Source organism: Cricetulus griseus, chromosome 8, assembly GCF_003668045.3.
Source record: "Cricetulus griseus strain 17A/GY chromosome 8, alternate assembly CriGri-PICRH-1.0, whole genome shotgun sequence".
Lineage (NCBI taxonomy): Eukaryota > Metazoa > Chordata > Mammalia > Rodentia > Cricetidae > Cricetulus > Cricetulus griseus.
The window spans coordinates 55644021-55662459 of record NC_048601.1 but is presented as its reverse complement, the minus strand read 5'-3'; the positions used below and the strand labels follow the sequence as shown (position 1 = coordinate 55662459).

Below are 18439 nucleotides of genomic sequence, written 5' to 3'. Positions count from 1 at the left end.
GTTGTTTTGATTTGCATTTCCCTGATGGCTAAGGATGTTGAGCACTTTCTTAAGTGTCTTTCAGCCATTTTAGATTCCTCCATTGAGAATTCTCTATTTAGTTCTGTAACCCACTTTTAAGTTGGATTAGTTGGTGTTTTGGTGACTAGCTTCTTGGTTCTTTGTATATTTTGGAAATCAGCCCTCTGTCAGATGTGGGCTTGGTGAATATCTTTTCCCATTCTGTGGGCTGCCAATTTGTTTTATTGACTGTGTCCTTTGCCTTACAAAGCTTCTCAGTTTCAGGAGGTCCCATTTATTAATTGTCGATCTCAGTGTCTGTGCTACTGGTGTTATATTCAGGAAGTGGTTTCCTGTACCAATTCATTCGAGGGTACCACCTACTTTATCTTCTAAGAGGTTCAGTGTGGCTGAAATATGTTGAGGTCTTTGATCCATTTGGACTTAAGTTTTGTGCATGGGGATGGAAATGGTATGTACTCACTCATATATGGATTTTAGAGCAAAGGAGTACCAGCCTACAATCCACATCGCCAGAGAAGCTAGGAAACAAGGAGGACCCTAAGAGAGACATGCATGGCCCCCCAGAGAAGGGGAAAGGGACAAGATCTCCTGAGCTAATTGGGAGCATGGGGGAAGGAGAGAGGAAGCTAGAAGAAAGAGACAGGAAGAACAGGAGGGGAGATGAGGACATGAGAGAGCAGGAAGATTTAGTCAGGGAAAGAATTGAGGAGAGCAAGAAAACAGATACCACAATAGAGGGAGCCATTATAGGTTTAAAGAGAATTCTAGCACTAGGGAAATGTCCAGAGATCTACGAGTTTGGCCCCAACTAACAATCTAAGCAGTGGCTGAGAGGCTACCTTAAATGCCCTCCCCTATAATGAAATTGAAGACTACCTTATATGCCATCCTAGAGCCTTCATCCAGTAGCTGATGGAAGCAGAGGCAGACACCCACAGCTAAACACTGAGCTGAACTCTGGAATCCAGTTGCAGAGACGGAGGAGTGATGAGCAAAGGGGTCAAGACTAGGCTGGAGAGACCCACAGCTGACCTGAACAAGGGGGAGCTCATGGACACCAGACTGACAGCTGGAAACAGTCCTATGACTGTTCCAGATCCCCTGAGCAAGGATGTCAGTTTGGGGCCTCTGGTAGTGGATCAGTATTTATCCCTAGTATACAAAAGGACTTTGGGAGCCCACTCCACATAAAGGGATACGCTCTCAACCTAGACACACAGGGGAGGCTCTAGGCCCTGCTCCAAATGATAGGATAGACTTTGAAGATCCCCTATAGAAGGCCTCGCCCTCCCTGGGGAGCAGAAAGGGGATGGGATTGGGGGGAGGGGAGGAGGGGAGGAAGAGAGGAGGGGAGGGAGAGGAAACTGGGATTGACATGTAAAAGAAGCTTATTTCTAATAAAATAAAAAAAGTAAAGAACATGAACATAAAGGCTGAACCCTCAACTCCACTGAGCTCTCTGCCTTTATGCCAGGACCACACTGTCTTGATTTCGAAGCAGGTTTTGAAATTTGGAAATGTGAGTTCTTCAGTAATATTTTTCATATTTAAGTTTGTTTTGGCAGTTATCTCTAAGGGTTCAATGTATATTCTAAATTATGTTCAAATATGCTACTTATTTTTATATCTTTAATACAAAAGATGCTACCAATACAAATGAACTGATTTTAAAACAATTTCAAAAGAATTTTTACTTTTCTTCTCATTTTTTCTTTAATTAAAGAAATATATTTTTATATAATATAGTCTGATTATGGTTTTCCTCCCCCAACTCCTCCAAGATCCTCCCAGCTCCTCGCCCATTGAAATCCACACCCTTTCTGTAATTACAAATGAATTTTAAGGTTATTTGTTGTCACATTATAATGACATTTTCATCAACATTTTATTGCTTTGTTCAGATTAGTACTTGAAACTAGAAGCTATTTATATGGAATCTAAGTGCTAAGAACTTTCATAGACTGGGAAAAATAAGTTAGCATGACAAAAATTTACTATATTTTCTTTGAGACTCTCTTTAAGAAAATCTCCCCAGGGGGTGAAATTGTGTTACTTCCTTGTCAACAATGAAGGTTAGCCATGCAAACAAAATCTTACTCCATCACAGTATCACTCAATCTGATATCCCAGGAGCCAACATGTACTCTGCACCCAATACTGCAGATGCATCAGAAATGGAGATTAATTCTGCTCCCATGTGGTGTGTGTATTATTTAATTATTTAAATACAAAACCAAGGGTTTTTTTTCTCTCTCTCATTTGGGTTTCTATATGGTTTCTCAACAAAAAAAAAAAAGTGTAAGCTTTGGTATCTCTAGCAGAATAATTTCAGACATAAGTAAAAACAAAGAGTGAAAAATGAAAACTTACAGTTGATGTGTAGTAGCCACATACTCCTACAAAGTAGGCTGTGAATAACACTACACAATCTTAAGACACTGTGAAAAGTAGGTAAACAAAAGCAAAATGAGAACTGACCAGGGGTCTTTTTTTAACTATTACTTTGTTGTTTGGGTTCTTTTCTTAAATATCCAATCAGTTGAAAGAAAACAAAATTACCAGGTTAAAAGACTTCTAACAAATGCAACAAAGTATTTCACAGAGAGGATCCTTCCTACTCTTTTTTAAACTCCACAAGAGTTAAACATGTAGCAATAAGAGAGTGTACCCTGTATCCCTATCTACAAATATGAATACTGTGTGTACTATGCCACTGAGAGCACTTTGTCATATTTGCTCCAATTAAAAACAATCAAAGTCCACTCTGTATACAACCTCAAATTTGTTCCTCCTCCTTCCATTCCATCCCTCAAAGCTTAAGTATGATTTCTTTATAACTTCACTATATGAATGCATCCATTATTTGACAGAAATAGTATACACTTTATATACTTTTAAGTTTCCCCTCAATACCATGACAACCTCAATGATATCAAGAAATATCTAATGCATATGTCAATATTTCCAATTAGTTCAATAGGTCTAGTGTTTGAATTCTGTCATTTCTTCAATTCTCCTACTCTGTTCTTTATGATGTTCTTATAGGGTAAGTCAGTGATACGTCAGAATATCTTCACATTTTAATAAAGCTAAAAATTCAAGAAAACATATAGTTTGTTTGTTTGGTGGAAACATTAGGAATACAAAGGTAAAAAATAGCACACATTGGAGCATACCACGAGGCATATGTGTCCAAAGCCAAATGTTTTCCAGAAACACAAATTATGTGGCTACTACAGTCCAAGTCTGACTCAAGCCTCGAATGATTTTCACTGGAGCATTTGTAAAGGTGGAAGACGCAGACGCCGCTACTCACTCTCATCCCACCAGGCAAGCTTACCGTAAAGTACACTCCACTTCCTCTTCAGTTTGTGTAGAGAAAACACGGAAAGAGTACTTGTTGAGTAACAAGGAAAAGATATCCCCAGGATTCAACCAGCACCACACATGTGTCTTCATTGGCAAGAGCTGACTCTTCTCAGAGGACTGATGGAAACACGGATTTGTATGGATCTAACCAATAAAGAATACAGTGATGCAGCAGGATTGTAAAAAATGCAACTAAACACCAAATGATCTACAATTGTGGTATCAAAACAATAAAGTACAAAATTATACTTGAAAGTTTGGTGAGCCTGGCACCTAGTACCATAACCATTTACACATGTAAAAAGTGTTCTACCTCCCGTTTCTGAAGGAATCCAAGATAACAAGCAAACTCATCAATTGATTAGTTAAATAAACTACTCAATAGATAAGAAAGATGAAAAAATAATTCTCAATATGGGAAGGATCCCCACTGTTTATCCAAAAGGTACAAATCCCCTGTCAATAGCACTTCTTTGCTAGTTATTGTCTCCTAATAATTTCTGACACAATTTAAAAGTGAAAAACCATGAGGCAGGAGACGGTGATCAAATATCTCAAGCATAACTGTTTTCTTTCTAGCTGTCTTGAAGAATAATTTTACTTTTAAATAAAACCCCTCCCATGAATATCATTTAGATTGAAATCACAAGTAATTAACACATATCAAGGACAAAACTATTGCTGCATTAATTATTTTAGATTATATTTTCCCACTGACTGCCTCCATATTAGCAAAGATAATTAGTTCCCTCAAAAGTAATTTGTAAAATATCTATTGAAAGACACTTCAAAATTTGCAAATATGAACTAGTAAGAAGTCTTAGCAGGTAAAGGTGTCTGCCACCACACCTGAGGACCTAAACCATACACACACGCCCACACATACACACACATACATACCACACACACACACACATACACACACACACACACACACATACAACACACATGTAATTTTAAAAAGTCTTAAATGTAATCAAGGCAAAACTGGCTACTTCTGTAAGTCAAATAGCCAATTTTTTATAATTACTATTAGATTTTGAAATAAAGAAGCCTTCCTATATGATAATCTATGGTAATGCAAACAAAACAATGTAAAATCTGTGATTTTTTCAATAGAGTCTAATACAGAACAACTTTCCCTGTGACTTCTTCCTCTAGTACATCATGCTGAATTATTATTTTCTAGAGAAATCAACAATTTCCCTAGTATACCAACTTAATCACTCAGTATTTTTTATTGGTCAGCCATTTAAATATATGTATGTATGTATGTATTTGTACAATACACAGCACTGCCTAAGAATGGAGAATATCATCATTTATGCAATAACATTTCCCAAGGAATTACAAAAGCTTGGTTTAAAACATCAAGTGGTCAGCAGTTAGCAAATCTACCCACAAAACAAAGTGAATCAATGGTGATAATTTTTTTCTCAAGCTGTTTATACAGTGGACTCCAGAAGTAAAAATGATATTCCAAGTAAGTATACTGATAAATCCTTTAAGTTAAGCCTAAATACTTATTATTTACTAGTGTGTATTTACTAATATATATGGTTACATACATTCTAAGGTTTTAACAATTGTTTTATTGATTCTTTGGGAATGTCACATCAATGCACCCCAAACCCACTCATTTCCCAGTCCTTCCATATCTGCCCTCCACCTTCCCAACAAAAAGAAATGTTACCTTCCCAACAAAAGAAAATGAAAAATTAAAATTAAAAAAAAAATCTCACTGACCACTCTGGGCACAACCCATTAGTGCTACAACACCAGCTCAGGTTCCTTCTGCCCCCAACCCTCCCCACACACAGAGCAACAGTCCAGTCCACAGCACATCCCTTCCCGCCTGTGTCCTCAGCTTCCCACTGCATGCAAGCAGCTACTGGTGTCCTCAGCCCAGCCTGTGCAGGGTAGCAGCAGCCCAAGCACTCTAGGCACTAGACCAGCTCCTGGGAACCCACAGTGCTCCCAAACACAACACATAGACAAGTACCGCTGGTGCAGCTAACACCCCACCACACACACACACACACACACACACACACACACACACACACAGCTCCGTTGTTGTGGAAAAACTGAAAAGTCAAATCTGGTGAGACACCTGGGAATTCTTAAGGAGAGAATTTGATTTTATTTTTTAAAAATTCTTTCCCATGTTAAGAATGGGGAAAATTATTACACTGCAGGGAATTAGGACTCTGAATAGTTCTAAAATGGAAGGCTTGAAAATGGAAAAAAATAAATGAAGGGATAACTAATTTGACTGGGATGAATGTAATGTCAATTATAACTATTACCAGTTTGGTAATTCATATCTTACCCTTAAAAAGTGGTTTGATAACTCTGCCAAGTATAAAAAATTGACTGATAAGATGAAAGCCTTAGAAAGACCTACTAATTAAACTAATAAAAATATTCACAGAGGGCTGGAGAGATGGCTCATGGGTTAAGAGCACTGGCTGCTCTTCCAGAGGTCCTAGGTTCAATTCCCAGCAACCACATGGTGGCTCACAACCATCTATAATGAGATCTGGTGCCCTCTTCTGGTGTGCAGATATACATGGAAGCAGAATGTTGTATACATAATAAATAAATGAAGTCTTTAAAAAAATATTCACAGATAGAGAAATTTAGAGCAGAACTGATTGCACTATTGCATGATGAAACTGAAGAGGAATGGCCCAAGATTATTAGAAAACCAACCTTAGTTTATTCAGTTATCACAAGATAACAACCACCAGATAATAGGTACCCCAAAACAGAATTTTGTAAGAAATATGTTAATAGCAAAGGTTTGAAGAAAGATTTTCTGTCACTTGGCAACACGAAGAAACTGGAGAATAGTCACACTAGAGAATTAACAGTTAAACAAAAAAAGCTCTAAAACAAAAAGAAGCAAACTCACCCCGGAGGAGTAGACGCCAGGAAATCAAATTGAGGGCTGAAATCAGTAAAGTAGAAACAAAGAAAACAATACAAAAAATCAGTGAAACAAAGAGTTTGTTCCTCGAGAAAAATCAATAAGATAGACAAACCTTTATCCAAACTAACCAAAAGGCAGAGAGAGAACATGCAAATTAACAAAATCAGAAATTAAAAGGGGGACATAACAACAGACACTGAGGAAATCCAGAGAATCATCAGGTCATACTTTGAAAACCTGTACTCCACAAAATTCAAAAATTTAAAGGAAATGGACAATTTTCTGGATAGATATCACTTACCAAAATTAAATCAAGAATAGACAAGCAATTTAAATCAAACTATAACCCCTAATGAAATAGAAGCAGTCATCAAAAGTTTCCCAACCCAAAAAAAGCCAAGGGCCAGATGGTTTCAGTGCAGAATTCTACCAGAAATTCAAAGAAGAGCTAATACCAATCAATACTCCTCAAACTGTTCCACACAATAGAAGCAGACGGGTCATCCTTGTGGATTTCTGTATAATTCCCTAGTGCCAGATTTCTCTTTACACCTATAGTGGCTCCCTCTGTTGATGTGTCTCTTTTCTTACTCCTCTACTGCTTTCCCCACTCAATCTTCCTGACCCCTCATGTTCTCCCACCTCTCCTCCCACCTCCCTCTCCCTTCGCCCCCATGCTCCCCATTTGTTCAGGACCCCAACTAGGAACCAAAGCAATAGTGGAGAGGCTACCTTAAATGCCTGTCCCCTATAATGAGATTGATAACTACCTTAAATGCCATCCTAGAGCCTTCACCCAGTAGCTGACGGAAGCAGAAGCAGAGATCCACAGCTAAGCACTGAACTGAACTCCTGGAATCCAGTTTCAGAGACAGAGGAGTAACGAACAAAGGGGTCAAGACCACACTGGGAAAACCCACAGAAACACCTGACCTGAGCAAGGGGGAGCTCATGGATTGGGGTCTGACAGCTGGGGAACCAACATAGGACCAAACCAGGCCCCTTGAATGTGGGCACCAGCCAGGAGCCCTGGACAGTCTATGGAGCCTCTGGCAGTGGAACCAGGATGTATCCCTAGTGCACGAATGGACTTCAGGAGCCCATTTCCCATGGAGGGATACTCTCTTAGCCTAGATACACAGGGGAGGGCCTAGTCCCTGCCACTAATGACTTGACAGATTTTATGATCCCTCATGGAAGGCCTCATCCTCCCTGGGGAGAGGATGGGGGATGGGATAAAGGGATCCGTGTGGGGCATGGCTGGATGGGAGAGGGAACTAGGATTGTTATGTAAAATAAGACTATTTCTAATTTAAATAAAATTTATTTTAAAAAATAGAAGCAGAATGGTCACTGCCAAACTCTTTCTACAAGGCTACAAATACCTTGATACCCAAGCTACAAAAAGACACAACTCAAGAAAGAGAACTACAGACCAATCTCCCTCATGAACACTGATACAAAAATACTCAATAAAATACTGGCAAATCAAATCCAAGAACACATCAGAAAAATCATCCACCATGATCAAGTAGGATTCATCCTAGGGATGCAGGGATGGTTCAACATATGAAAATCCATGAATGTAATCCACCACATAAACAAACTGAAAAAGAAAAACCACATGGTCATCTCACTAGATGCTGTAAAGGCCTTTGACAAATTCCAACACCCCTTCATGATAAAGGTTTTGGAGAGATCAGTGATAACAGGAACATACCTTAACATAATAAAAGCAATATACACCAAACCAACAGCCAACATCAAACTAAATGGAGAGAAACTCAGCATAATTCCTCTAAAATCAGGAACAAGACAAGGCTACCCACTCTCTCCATATCTCTTCAATATTGTCCTTGAAGTTCTAGCCAGAGCAATAAGACAACAAAAGAAGATCAAAGGGATACAAATTGGAAAGGAAGAAGTCAAACTTTCACTAGTTGCAGATGTTATGATAGTTTATATAAGTAACCTGAAAAATTTCACTAAGAAACTCCTATAGCTGATAAACAGGCTTAAAATTTCAGCAAAGTGGCAGGATACAAGATTAACTCAAAAAAATCAATAGCCCTACTATATACAGATGATAAATGTGCTGAGAAAGAAATAAGAGAAATATCACCCTTTACAATAGCCACAAACAACATAAAATACTTTGGGGTAATGCTAACCAAACAAGTGAAAGACCTGTTTATAACGAGAACTTTGAGTTTTTAAAGAAAGAAATTAAAGAAGATACCAGAAAATGGAAAGATCTTCCATGCTCTTGGATAGGTAGGATCAACATAATAAAAATGGCAATCTTGCCAAAAGCAATCTACAGATTCAATGCAATCCCCATCAAAATACAGGCACAACTCTTCACAGACCTTGAAAGAACAATATTCAACTTCATATGGAAAAACAAAAAGAATAGAGACATATCAGTATGTTACAACAAAAAAAAAACCTTTCATTTGTATCAATATACATAAATACTTTAAACAAGAGTGTGTGTGTGTGTGTGTGTGTGTGTGTGTATAGTAACAAAAGAACCTTAATTTTTATCAATATACAAAAATACATATCAATGTAAAATATTTGAGATTAATAGTTGCTTTTTAGTTTAAAAGTAAATTCAACAATCTACCCTTTTATCCTATCATTCCTATATCCCCCCTTTTATAGCTATACAGCTCATTTTAAAATAAAAAGTTCTAGTTATTATTATTAAAAGCTATTATTAAAAACTATTTAGGATAATAAAGAAATGCAGGTTAGTAGTTAGTCTTCTATAACAATCAAATCTATAGTCATGTTAGGTGTGTTTTCAAGGTCAAACAGATAGGTTTTAGATAGATGGTTTTCAAATACTTCAGAGATCTACAGAATGTAGCATTTAAGATGTTTTAATAAGTTTAATGTTTAATAAAGTTTAAGTTTAATGTTTAATAATAAGATTTTCCAGGTCAGTGAGATACATCTGCTCCTGGCAGCACCAATCTACTTCAGAGAAGATGGTGGACACCGAAGAACCTCCATATGGAGGTTGCTTTCATTTGTGGCAAAAGCTAGCTACTGGGCAAGAAACTGTCCTTGCCTCAACTGCTGACAGTATGCTGTCCAAACTGGACAAGAAGGACACAAAAAAAGGTTAACTGCCAAATTTTGCCAAGACAAGGTAGGACAGTCTTCAAAGAAAAGTCTGTCAGATATGCTAGGCCTGTTGGCCAAAAGTGGATGCGCCAACATTGCAGAGAAACCTTGGGTGACTGTCCAGGCAGACAGAGGTCTCTGACACTTCCATAGCTTGGGAAGTTGTTTACTCTACATTTCCTGTTTACTCAGGTAATATTTTATATTTCTCAGTCTCTAATGGGGATTGAAGACTAGTTATACCACTTTCTTTGTTACCAAATTCAGAAAATAAACTTACAAAAGAGATGTAAAATTTATAAGGTTGAGAGACATAAAAGTTTAAGTTGTTTACCTACGAAAAATTTTAAGCCTAAAAACTAATTTTAGGGTGATAATACAAGTTATGATAAAAAGTGGTTTAAGTATAAAACTTTAGACTCATCAAGATAGGTTAGATAATAATTTCTCTTGCCAAATATAAATATACTGGACATTGTAAATGTAATTGCTACCTGATTATTGTTCTTATTGTATATACTTGTACTATGTTAGAGTTAAAACCTTTCCTTTTTATTTAGACAAAAAGGGGGAAATTTAGATGAAGCATTTACCTAAATTATTCTGTTATTAATAAAATCTCAGGAGTCAGATATTGGGGTACAAACCTGATAAACCAAGAAAGAAGGCGAGGAGCCACTAGCTGACCCTCTCTCTCCACCTTCCCAGATCAAAATTGCTTGAATCTCTGCAAGCCCCTCTCTATCTCTTCCTGTGCCTCTCTTGGCCCTCAAATTTCTATGGTTAATTTTTGGACTCTGCCCCTTGATTCAAGGTTTAACTTTATTAACAGGCATAGAGTGTCATGGTGCAATCAAATATCCCACAACATAGATATGCTGTAAAGATTATATTGGTTTATTATTCTGTACATGATATTATCAGTAGGATTTGAATATTAGTAACACAATCTAGAAAAGTCTAAGAATTAATGTAAAGAAAAAAAAAGAAATCCAATCATCAAGACAACTCAAAGGATCTACCAATCCAAAACTAAAGAATTAGTGTACATTCCTCCTTTCATTTCCATGGATTACAGAGTAAGCAATTGAACCCTTGCATAATGTTGAGTGTTGTCACAAAGCTCTCACTTGGGGCCAGATGTGTCACTATCCACCTTGCTTTTCTGAACTAAGTAAGTCTAAACAAGTAATGTTCTACAGAAACAGGAATTGGGATGCTTCCTCCTTCCCTAAAGGTGCTTCAGTAACAACAAACTTCTTTATTTTGAGCCATGTAGTTCATTAGAAGGGGAGTAGAAATTGGGTACTGAAAAATAAGTACTCTTATAAAAACCCATGATATAACCACTCCCAGAAATTCCACATTATACTTCTCATCACAGCACTGACTCATGCATTCGACTATACTATTCTGAGAACCTGATAGAGTTTAGGCCTTACAGTAAATACCAGAGACGCCAAGCGAGTCCAACTCCCCATATTCAATGAGCCTAAATGATCCCAACTAAGAAAAATAAGAAAGCAACGATCCAGAGATGCTCTACTGCTGGTCTCCAGGGGTGCGGACTATGACACTGACACACTGTCAAGGCACTCAGCCCAACATGAGAACAACATACAAAGCTTTAAAACAGTATTTATTCAGGGTTGAGATGAGGTAAAATCAGTTCTACTTAAAAGTATTCCCAGAACTAAATTTAAAAGGCTATTATTGCAACAACTGTTCAACATAGAATAATAAAAGGAAATGTATATTTTAAAAAAATGTGTAAAGTGAAGTAATGACTTATACAATAGACAGTCATACAGAAATGATGAAATCACAGGGCTAGGGTATAACTCAGAAGTAGAGCACAAGCCAGGTAAGGAGTGAAAATACAAAATGGCTTAAATGTTGTTTGTCAGAGTGGATTTAGTTCCATAATATTTAATCTCACCACAAATAAAATACTGAAAAGTGAATGGGGTCTCATACACACAACTCATTCTCCTATATGACGGAGTTTGCAACTGAAAGAGAATAAATATGTGGTCTCAGGATCACCCTGCAAAGCACTGACGCTCAAGATATAAAGCAAAGCATTAGAAGTCCAGCCTACAGAAAATGCTTCAAATGAAAATCATCTACAAAACAATGAAATAGAATAAATTCTACAATTTACAAATACTTCTATACAAAGAACCACAGAAATGTGTTGATAAAAATCCTAACACTGAAGTGACTTTACTTACTACCTCATCTGTCCCCATAAAACCACGCATTACACAGTTACAGGCATTCTTTGGTTTGGGGGAGGGAAACGCTGCACATATCCCTTGAAAGCAGGAGGCAGATCTCAGGAGTCCTCCTCTATTCTTCTCCATTCTCTTGAGATGAAGTTGCTCACTGAACCTAGAACTCACCATTTTTAGCTAGGCCAGCTGACCAGCCAGCTGCAGGTGCACTGTCTAAGCTCCCCTCACCACTATGGTTACAGACACACATGGTGTCCTAGGCAGTGTTCTACTGCTGTGAAGAGACACCATGATCATAACAACTCATATAAAGGAAAGCATTTAATTGAGGTGGGGGCTTACAGTTTCAGAGGTCTGTCCACTATCATCATGGTGGGGGGCACAGAGGTGTGCAGACAGACATGGTGCTTGAGAAGGAGCTGCCACATGTTGATATGCAGCCAACAGGAAGTAGACTGAAACACTGGGCGGTATCTTGAGCAAGTATGAGACCTCAAAGCCCACTTCTCTAGTGACACATTTCCTCCAGCAAGACCATACCCATTCCAACAAGGCCACACCTCCTAATAGTGACACTCCCTTTGGGACCATTTTCTTTCAAACTACCACACATAGATTTTCACGTGTGCTCTAGGGACCAGAGCTCAGGTTCTCATTTACAGAGGAAGTGTTCTTCTTTGCCCATGTTAAAGGTATTTTTATGTGAATTACTTGGCATATCCAATATGAACAAAATTATAATTTACACATAGGCAATCATCTTCTATTAATTCTAACCATTCAAATTCAGCTCTGTAGTATGAGAAATACAGTTTACTATTTAGATATTTACCTTACAGGTATGAGATGAATAGCTTCTGTTCTGACATAAATTCCCTATTTCCAAACCTTAGAATAAACAGGCCTCTCTAATCAGATATTAGAAGGGCAAGAGGCAAAGGGTTAAAATGAATCAATATACTCACTGGTTTGATTCGAAGCTGATTATCCACCACCTCTAGAATGGCATGTCTTCTGGATACTCTTTTGTCTGTTATCTACAAGGGAAACATGTCACATTTAGCCACTTCCTTCAAAGATAAAACCCTTAGCAACACCTATGAAATTAGTAGGCTAGACATTAAATATATTAACTCAATAACTGCATGTCCAATAACTGCCCTCATTTAACAGATAATGAAATAGTGAAGAGAAGGGGGGAACTTATCAAACCCATGAAAGTGTAAATGACTACCCAAAAAAGCCTGGGGACTACATATCCCCAAATCCTCCCAATTCCTACACATGAAATCTACCTAGAGAGGATTCCTACCAGTAAAGTCTACCAAATAAGGAAAATATTCAGGATGTAACTGGTTAGGGAACATTTCAAATATAAAAATTCAGTTTGTCCTAAAGGTTAAGTGTAAATGTGAAGGGTGTGACCACAAGGTTAGGCAGATCAAACAACCTGCATTCCTGTTCTAGGACCACATGTGGCAGCCCAAGTCAAACATTTATAGTGAAGAAGAGATCAGCATCTATGTCTTCAATATAATTACTTCCTGTTTTGAGTTAACAATGGTCAATTTACACTCACAGTTATTTACCACATCTGAGTTCAAAACTGCTTCTATTTTAAATGCTGAAATGATCATCCTTCTCACCTGGTTGTAAGCATAACAGCTGAGATTAACTTTTTTATCCCTGGGTGATACATGATAAAAAAAAAAAAATCTTAAGCAACAACTACATGACATTCTGATCATATGACCTGTCTTATGGTTAGCTCACTTACTGTCAAATACTTGAAGTCTAGCATTACATACAGCAGGACAAACACTATCTCTCAAAGCATGCTATAGCAATGTATAGATAAAATTAAACCCATTAAGGCTGCAAAAACATTAAAAATGTCACCAGTCAGTACTCTTTTTTTTTAAAGATTTTATTTATTTATTTATTTATTATGTATACAACATTCTGCTTCCATGTATATCTGCACACCAGAAGAGGGCACCAGATCTCATTACGGATGGTTGTGAGCCACCATGTGATGTGGTTGCTGGGAATTGAACTCAGGACCTCTGGAAGAACAGCCAGTGCTCTTAACCTCTGAGCCATCTCTCCAGCCCCCAGTACTCATTTTTTAAAATCATGTAGCACTTCCACACTTAATGATATGACACTAAACGTACAGGGCACAATAGTGTGAGGACCACAAAAAGTAATTCTTCCAAAAAAAAAGTTAATTAAAAAAAAAAATAATTCCTAAGCCAGATGTTGGTGACACATGCCTTTAATCCCAGCACTCGGGAGGCAGAGGCAGGCGGATCTCTGTGAGTTTGAGGCCAGCCTGGCTTCCAGAGCAAGTGCCAGGATAGGCTCCAAAGCTACACAGAGAAACCCTGTCTCGAAAAAAAAAAAAAAAAAAAAAAAAAATACCTAGGGAAAATATCTTCAAAACCTCATTAAAATATGGCTATTTCAAAGAAGTAAACATCAAAACTGACAAAAATAAAATGTAGAGACTCCTGCATTGTTTTGTGAAGTGTACCTAAGTGGGCAGAGTCAGTAGCAGTTACTAATGGCTCACCTTATCGTTTGCAAGAGCTACAGGACTTACCACAACACTACTGCAGCGATTATTCATTTTGCATGTTTGGATTCTGAAAGCCCAGAGGATTTAAGTAACTTAGGTAGTCACTCTCAGAACACACAGTGTTCAAAATCCTTACTCTTACTAATAAAAATAAATGGTATATGTGAGGAAACATTTACATATGACTATACCTAAATAAAAACATTCAGAAGCAATCACAGAATCAGAGTAAGAAGTTCCTGTTTTTATTTTGAGTATCAAGATCTTTGTCACTTCTTCACAAACGGCTTCCCTAACCATCAGAGGAATGTCATGATAAAACCATGATATATAAAGAAGGTTCCTCTAATACTCCATCCAAGGCTTCTTTCCTTTTTATACTATCCATAAGCAATAATGGATCATTTCTATCTCAGTCTATCTTTTAAGCAGGCTTAACACTAGGAACAAAAGGATATTTTGAATAATACAAAAGTATAGTGTGACCTCTAGTGGGCACATAGTTTATTTCATTACAACTACTGAGCCCCTCTCCCCCACAAAAAAAAAAAAAAAAAAAAAAAAAAGTGTTTTTGTTGGATACAGGGCTACATGCCTGTAACCCTAGCACTTGGGAGGGAGCCAGAAAAATTGCAAGTTCAAGAGCAGCTTGGGCTATTTAGTGAGACCCTGTCTTTAAAACCAAATACATTTGAAATAACTTAAATTCTAACACACCAACACATCCTCCAAGAAGTCAAAGAGATCAACAGCTAGAACAAACCATATCAACGTCTAAAGCACAACCAGGAAACAAATTACAAAACACCTTAGCTAACATGCTCGAGAAAGACACAGAAACAGCAATCTGACAGCCTACATGGGAGCAGGAAAGGCAAAGTGGCAACAGGGAGGAAGGCAGGGAAGAAATAGGGAGGGGGGGGCAGCAAGAAAGCACACTCAAGTGGGAAATGGTGGCGATCCATCTTTCCAAAAGAAAGTGAACCCAAAACAGACGCCTAAAGAGTAAAGTCAAACCAGATAAAACTGGCTGAGTCTCCAGCCTTGACTATTGCTAAAAACCAGCCATCAGTTAGCCTCATCTCACATTAGCAGGGCTAAGAGCCATGGCAGGATCTATAACCCTGTTTTTATAAAGGAGAGGCCCAAATCCACCCCTCTCCTTGCCAAATCCACAGTAGTCTGGATTGCCTCTCTGAAGCAAGCTAAAGCAGGTTGGTCTTGGGCATCTGATTACCAGATGAAGAGCAAGCTGCATTGAGGGCTTAACCTCAACATTCAAAAGAAGACATCTTCCCAGGAAACATTTCCCAACCTCCATTGAGTCTAACAAACGATGGAAAGTGGAACAGTGCTTCATAGAGGTACACAATCACCTTGGGGGAACTTCTGCTTCATCAATACTGTGCCATGCATGCATGTCTCTTCTCTCACACACCCCTCTGAAGCCAACAAACAAAACGTAACCTCAAGCGCCACATTTCCTACTCCCCAAATAGCCTTAAAGCTAATACTAATGATTCCATACAGGCGCTGGAAACCAGCCAAGCTGACTACACTCCTTACATCCTGGTATTAGCTGACCCGGGTCTGCTCCACTAATCCAAGACAATACACCTACAGGATGGGGACCCTGTATGCCCACAGCACTATAATCAGCAGAACATTGTACACAGAGTGGTCACTATAGAAGAGAATGGGGGGGGGGGGCAGGCAGGTAACAGATGTAATTAGGGAAACAGCTATAAATGTAGCGAACCAAAAAGATCATAAACTTATTTGAAACACTGAAGGGTTTATGTGTGATTTTTAAGATTTTATTTTTTATTATATATGTCAGGATATGCATGCGTGTGCAGTGCCTGGAAAGACAGGTGGTTGTGAACTGCCCAACATAGGTGCTAGGAACTAACCTCAGTCCTCTGTAAAAAGCCACAGGCTCCCAGGGGCTAACCCATCTCTCCAGCCCCTTGTGATATTTACTTGGCTGACAGGTTCTCTAGAGTGGCCATTGTAAAGGATATGCCTTGTGGTAATGCCAAACAGCTGAATACTACCGAATACAATTTCATAGTGCAATCTACAAATGTTCTATCTAGTTCCTTATCCTCCCAAAGAGGGAAAGGAATATATTGTTTGGTGACCATTTGTATTTGTATCATCTTTTAATGACCAGTTTATCATCCAATTCTCTCATCTGAATGAGGCTAAGAAAATGTGCCTGACTCAAAGCTTTGAAATCATTAGAGTATCTCTTTAGACCAATGACTGGCCCACTACCCAGACTACTTAAGGGTTAGCTTCTGATATTACCTAAAGAACTACTACTATCATGGTAAGGCCACCAGCCCTGCAAAGGAGGGGATAAAAGAACTTAGCCTGGGGAGGTCACTGGATTCACCAACCGTTTCTATAATGGGCCTGTACTGTAACTACTGTAAGCTTCGTAGGTCAACATGCAACACATTAACCCTTAGAATAACTACTCTCCCTTAAAAGCTAATAGTGTTTTTGTTTATTTGACCTGTTTACATTTTATATCTTATAACCGAACTTAGCTCAGTCTGGATTTGACCCTAGTTTGTTAGCCGGATAGGATGAGCATGATGTTAACACATTCAGTACTTTATATAGACACACACACACACACACACACACACACACACACACACACACACACAAAGTCCGTGAGTTGACAAAGTTTGACTGAAACCGTACTGCCCCCAAACTGTAGAATCTTGACAAGCAGAGCCAAGCTGTGGCGTTCCCTGGGGCAGGAGATGGAGCCTCAGCCGAGCAATCTCTGGCTGCCCACGCCCAGGAGCACCTCCCGCACTTACTCCCAGCAGAGGCCCGCGGCCTATCACCGTCTGCCCCGGCCTCACGGGCACCTGGGCACCGCCATCCAGAGGCTGCAGAAAGAAGTCCCAAGACATGGAGATGAGAGCCGGTTCCTTGGCCAGGAGAAGCCTCGCAGCCACCTCCGTCAGACACCCGGGGCATGTCCCGGAGGGGCGTGAGACCCCAGGCTCCTTCACTAGTGAGCGTGCGTCCTCCCTTTCCGGAATCAGCACTCCACGCGAGCCAGAGACTCAAGCAGTTACTACCCGTCAACTCACCGCCAAACTACTACTTAAAAGCAGGTGCTCACACCCACATCCTCCCAGCCCTGCCTCCCACAAGACTCATGGAATGCTGGGTCTTGTAGTCCCTGACACCTCCCTTCCGCTCCTTTCCGGAGTGTAGACCTAATGGAAAAACTACCAATCCCAGAAGGTAATACGCACCTCTCTGCGCCTGTGCGGATTCGTGCTGTGGGACGAGAGAGCGGGCTGGCGTATCCCTGGGATCAAAGCCTGTGGAGTTGTTCTACCTGAGTGTTTAAATAGCCACAGCGCTGGCCTCATGACCTTGTGTCCTCCCAAGAGGAGGACGTTCTTTTCCCGACGGAGTGTGGTGCGTATATGTGTTTCTTCCCCTTGGGCCCCAGTGGCAGGAGTGTCTTCCCTACCCAATGAGGATGTCTTTGGGCTTTTTTTAGGGTTCAGCCTCAGGAGGGTTTTTTTGTCTGCTCTGCGGAAGCCCTATGCTCTCGGGGATCTGCAGCCAGCGGGCCTTCTCTTTAAGGCAGAAGCCTGGCTTAAGCGCTTGGCTCATGTAGCTGGCGCGTCTTCCTTCTCTATAGAGGAGGCCTGTTCTCTGGGCACTGGCACCAAAAGGAAGTGGGGAGGTCTTTCCTATGGAGAGGCCATGTGCTAATAAGCTCAGGGCTTCCCGCTAGAGGGAACTTTGGAGGAAGCCTGGCCCAGAGTTTGGCCTTGCCCTGTTATCTTTTTCTTTCTTGTTGCTGAGACCAATCAGACCCAGCAAGAAGTTATGTCAGGAGGGCTTTCCCTTCCATAACCAAGCCTGCACTACAGGCTGGGCTCTGCAAAAGGAGGTCTTCCTGCCACAGAGTTGGAGTCAGAATGCCTAATGCATCCCTGAGACAAGGTCTTCTCTTGCCCCAGAGACTGCCTTGTAACCAGCCTGGTAGAGATGAAGATATTCTAAAAGAAACACTGTGTCCCTGGCTTCGGCTATCATAACAGGCCCTAAGAAACTGGAATTTCCCCCCAGTAAGCTTATGCTGTGCGAAGAAAAAGCCTAAAGCCTGGC

The 18439-nt window shown here is 39.6% G+C and overlaps 1 protein-coding gene across 2 annotated transcripts in view; it reads right to left on the bottom strand.

Annotated features, from left to right (window-relative positions):
• Aplf (aprataxin and PNKP like factor) overlaps nucleotides 1-17433 on the bottom strand; it is a 51786-nt gene extending 34353 nt beyond the window's left edge. The window contains exons 1-3 of one of the 2 annotated variants that reach the window (XM_027428723.2): nucleotides 17122-17433; nucleotides 12666-12737; nucleotides 3365-3537 (exon numbers count right to left, since the gene is read on the bottom strand). In XM_027428723.2, the coding sequence (XP_027284524.1) occupies nucleotides 3365-3537; nucleotides 12666-12737; nucleotides 17122-17217 (341 nt within the window). In that variant the 5' untranslated portion in view covers nucleotides 17218-17433. The remainder of the gene's footprint in view (nucleotides 1-3364; nucleotides 3538-12665; nucleotides 12738-17121) is intronic. The other variant, XM_027428722.2, reaches the window with a different exon arrangement.
• Nucleotides 17434-18439: the final 1006 nt, after the last annotated feature.